The sequence below is a fragment of the Montipora capricornis genome, chromosome 7 (genome assembly GCF_036669925.1).
Source record: "Montipora capricornis isolate CH-2021 chromosome 7, ASM3666992v2, whole genome shotgun sequence".
Classification (NCBI taxonomy): domain Eukaryota; kingdom Metazoa; phylum Cnidaria; class Anthozoa; order Scleractinia; family Acroporidae; genus Montipora; species Montipora capricornis.
Genome location: NC_090889.1, coordinates 24,717,819 through 24,722,818, shown reverse-complemented (window position 1 = coordinate 24,722,818; position 5,000 = coordinate 24,717,819). Strand labels below are relative to the sequence as shown.

At 35.6% G+C, this 5,000-nt stretch overlaps 1 protein-coding gene across 2 annotated transcripts in view; it reads left to right on the top strand.

Moving 5' to 3' along the window:
• Positions 1–4,961, top strand: part of LOC138056602 (succinate-semialdehyde dehydrogenase, mitochondrial-like) — a 10,143-nt gene extending 5,182 nt beyond the window's left edge. For both annotated transcript variants that reach the window (XM_068902439.1, XM_068902440.1), the window contains exons 6-9: positions 1–108; positions 1,520–1,689; positions 2,690–2,748; positions 3,986–4,961. The exon at positions 1–108 is cut by the window's left edge and continues 51 nt beyond it. In XM_068902439.1, the coding sequence (XP_068758540.1) occupies positions 1–108; positions 1,520–1,689; positions 2,690–2,748; positions 3,986–4,200 (552 nt within the window). In that variant the 3' untranslated portion in view covers positions 4,201–4,961. The remainder of the gene's footprint in view (positions 109–1,519; positions 1,690–2,689; positions 2,749–3,985) is intronic.
• The last annotated feature ends 39 nt before the right edge of the window (positions 4,962–5,000 follow it).

The window sequence follows — 5,000 nt, the reverse complement described above, 5'->3', positions numbered from 1 at the left end:
TTTGCATCCAAGTTTGCTGAAGCGGTGGACAACCAGTTGACAGTTGGTAATGGAATGGAAGCGACTTCCACGCAAGGACCACTTATAAATGAAAAATCTGTTGAAAAAGTGAGGAGTGCATTTTCAAATTATGATTTTATTTCAGGTTGAAGTCATTACCTCATGCGCCCTAGGATGGCCCCATGCAGTTGACGAGTAAAATCGTCTGGCATTAGACAGATTAAAATCTGTTAACTCTCACTCCAAGGGGTCAATGGCTTTGCAGATCACAATAAACTGTGAATTAATTTTGTGAAGGTCTACCCATTAGCTGCATGTGTAGGCATGAAATAATAAACACTATAATAACAATAATAATAATAATAATAATAATAATAATAATAATAATAATAATTCAATGTTGGATAATAATAATTCAATGTTCAATGTTGGAGTAATGCCTTGTTGGGAACTTGAAGGATATTGAGGAAAGTGTTGGAAATGTGAAGAAGAGATAATTCTGCTAGCCTTTGGTCATTTGTTATGACTAGCCTAACAGAAGAAAAGACGGCAATGACAACAGCCAGAACATGATGTTGAAACTCTATAATAATAATAATGATAATAATAATAATAATATTAAATTAATTAATAATAATAATAATGACAAGTGACAAGATATGATCCTGACTTTCCGTATACAATTGCTTACTATATCAGAATTCTTTTTTAGTTTATAGTTATGTAAATAATGAGTTGTTATAAAGTCTGTTCTTAAACAGGAAGGATTCTACGAAAAAGTGCTGGACACTTAATTTTATTAAGGACAGAACAGATGGAGTATCCTACTAGGCCACAAGCTGTGGCCAGATACTCGGTAACATTTCCTGCATTAAGTAGTGATAGACCTATTATAATAATAGCAACTATTATTATTATCAGATTTAATTATTATCACATGTGGTAATTAGATGGTGAGTGAATGGGGCTATTAATGGTGTACGGTTAAATGTGCCAGTGACAAAATATGATAAAGCAGTTGCTTGGCTAAACATGGAAAGTCAGAGTCCCAAACAGGATTGGAACTTACGACCAGTTCATAACACTTGTAAGATACGTGCATGGTTCTGCAAGAGTTCATGTAGCTCAAGGGGTAGAGCATTCAGTTGCTCTTTCACTCACTTTCAAGCACCTAGATTATCAGAGATAATGAATGCTAAGAATCAAGTAATTTCTTTGTGGGGTGGGGCAGGGAGAAGGAAAAAAAGAACACCTGATACATCTATAGTTAAAAAGGGCTTCATCTGTTGGCAGTCAAGAATATGGAGATTCGATCATCTGCTTGACGTAACTTTAACTTAAAAGTTTTCGAGCCATAGCCTCAGTTGGTGACCTGATGTAATATTATCTGACTAATTCTATGGAATTCCAGACATAAAGGCATTTTAGTTTTTTTTTGTGATAAAACAAAAATAACTGCTATTATCAGTACTTTTTGTCTTAATTAATGCACGAGGAACAACACTGATTTAATTGTTAGGTCGAAAGTCATGTTAAAGATGCTGTGTCAAAAGGTGCCATTTGTCTGCGAGGAGGTCAGCGGCATGAACTGGGAGGCAATTTCTATCAACCAACAATCCTAACAGAAGTCACCTGTGACATGATTATCTGCAAGCAAGAAACCTTTGGACCTGTTGCTCCTCTGATAAGGCAAGTTTTAACTGTCACAATTATATTTTGTGCCTTTTGTCATCTTGGTAAAATTAATGATGTCAAATGCCAAAACTATCTGGTCCACACCACACAGGTTAATTTTTTGTTTTTGTTTTTTACGATAAAAGTTAACGTTAAAAAAACCACGACGTTTCGACCATTCGATGGTCATTTTCCAGTTGAAAAGAAAAATGTTTGTATGTGCTTAAATATATACAATCGATTATAAAAATGCTAATGAGATACTGACTAAAACTCTAAATATATACATAGAAACAATACAACACAACCTACATCAACGTGTGGAGGAACATAAGCACTCAACAATTGGCTATCACGTAGAGGATGAGTACAGAAAGGATCCGGAGACCATCGGAAGCAATTTCGAGATTTTGAAGAAATGTCAGAGCAAACTCGACTGCTTGATTTTTGAAATGCTTTTTATTCGTAAACTTAAACCAAATCGATCCGCGCGAAGCTACTTACTTAATTATTTCGCTTTTTATATTATTTCTATCACCTTAGCGTTTTTTTAAATCATTCATGCTAAAATTTTCTTGTATTGTTTCTATGTACATATTTAGAGTTTTAGTCAGTATCTCATTAGCATTTTTATAATCGATTGTATATATTTTACTTTTCAACATGAAAATGGCCGTCGAACGGTCGAAACGTCGTTGTTTTTTAACGTTAACTTTTATTGTGAAATCTGTTTTGAAAGTTTGTTAATTCAAATTTTGTTTTTTAATAGAGGGAATTAAGGGGTGCAGTAATGCGAGTGACCTGCTGGGTGACACACTGGTCCTCTTGTACATGACAGAGATTCCGGTTTCTCTTTGCCATCTCCCTCCAGCCCTTGGAAAAGCAAAAAAATTGCACTAGTTGATTTGGTCTCTTTTAGACTCATTCAGTCATCATCAATTTAATCCCTGGTGATTTGACCCAGGTTTACTGAAGGTGGAATGCTCAGTTAAACACATATTTGGTTGTTTTACAGATTTAAGACCGAAGATGAGGCAGTGACAGTAGCTAATGACACTTCTGCTGGATTGGCAGGTACTTTGTCTCTCTGCTTCATTACGGCAGGTATTTTTTACATGTCACAGGTCACGGGTCATTGTTTTACCAAATACAGAAAGTATCTTAAACATGCATAAAGGCTGACCTTATATGCCTAATTTAGGCCTAAACAAAAGTTTTTAGGCCTAATAAAGGTTATCTTTTACGAATATAGCTTTATAACTTTTATGGATACTTTCTGCATTGGTAAAACAATGACCTGTGACCTGTAAAAATACTAGGCGGCTTCATTATGAGTCATTATCGTCATCATCAATCTTGCATGTGACTAAGGAGCCTGATTCCTTATCCAGTTGCCGTTAGAATATTCTCCTCATCCTGCACTCTTAATCCATTCACTCCTGAGGGTGAGATTTACATCATTTTACTCTTTATAACACCAGATGATTTTAGTCTTCAATTGGGGTTGCTTTAGGGGTGAATGGGTCAACCTTTAACAGCAGTAATATATTATTAATGAAAAACAAAACTGTCCTATATCCAGAAAGCAGTAGCCTGCTCACTGATATTATTGCTCTGGCACCAGTTGTTCAAACGCTGGATAACTTTATCCAGTGGATAAGTCACAAGTATACTTTGTGTGAAACATTGACAAGGTATTTGAACTCACCTTTAATTAGATGTGCTTAGACTAGAATATGTATGAACATTCACAGTTAGGAAGCAAAATACTTAAATCTTTGCAGCGATTGGAACTGTTGAATAGTGACTTATCCACCAGATAAAGTTATCTGGACTTTGAACAAATGGGGCTTGGAGCTTAGACAAGAAAAACATTCCAAAACTCATTCAGGCTCAGTATTGCCACAAAGGTTCTTCATACGAGCGTCGCAAGCTCCAAAATACAGGAACACAACATTCCACACACTTCATAAGATGCTGTAAGATCAGTTGTACTGCAGCAGTATACAGAAGGTAATCAAGTGAAGCGATTATCCTCGCAGTTATGAATGTAATTTTAGAGAAGCCTGAAAAATTCAGGACTTCAACAGGGTCCTGAATTTTTCAGGGTTCTCTACGCAATTGCTAAATTGCATTTTTGGCTGCGAGGATCATAGCTTCACTTGATTTCATATCCACAGTACAATATAATTGTGATTCATTTCATTTATCACTACATTCACAGAAGGTAATGTCTTCCAAACCATGATATGAAATTATAACAAAACAAGATAAAATACTACTGAATGGATGTAATCTTTTTTGCTTGCAGGATACTTTTACTCAAAAGATATTGGCCAAATCTGGCGTGTAGCAGAAGCGATGGAAGTTGGTATGGTTGGTATCAATGAAGGTGCCATTTCCTCAGAAATAGCACCTTTTGGTGGCTGGAAGCAATCAGGTTTAGGACGAGAGGGTTCTAAATATGGCATTGAGGATTACCTTGAACTTAAGTATATATGCTTAGGAGGAATCAACCAGGCATAACGAAACTGTGTCCCAAAAATGTCTTTCTTACAAAGAAATATTACCTGTAAAGCAGGTCAATGTATTTTGGATACATTTGTGAGAATAAATGGGCATGTGAAAGATGGGACAATGGCAAATGACAAGCTGTCAGAGGGGAGGGGCAAGGAGACAGGATCAGATGGCTGTCTCATTAACCCTTTGCCCCTCTCCCTCTTTGGTCCAGCTTTTGCATGCCTGTTACTTTGAAAGAATCAACCACTGCCTTCTGTTAAGGTCAAAAGGAAGTATAGGAATGACAGACTGCAAGAAGGCAGGACTCTCAAAACATTTTAAAAGGAAAACATGAATAACAGAAGCTGATACTCTTGATGTAAGAAAGACATTAAAGCATTTTTGGGGATCTTGGAGCCTACTCCCTCAGCAAGTTAATTTAGAATTCTAAGATATTGAACTGTTTAAGCAGCCAGATGACAACTGTTACTTATGATACAGAACAACGAAAAGGACCTCTTAAGCTCTGAATGGAGTTTCCTATTTTTGATCGTGAAGTCATAGAAAAAGTTCCTAAGTATGAAGTCTGAAATTATAGATCTTAAAAGAAAAAGAAACAAGGCTACATATTACATCACTGATTAAATAAATTTTCATATTAGAGCTTTTCATCACATATTAAATTGGAATCATTATATTTTTATAAATTTTATTTACAGTATTATAGAGTAGGTAGGAATCTGAAATGATAGAGGTAGTTCTTGGGAATAAATTTGTCTTTTATAGTTTATCAGTTTATCGATTCCAAGTGAAAATATTTTGGGTTT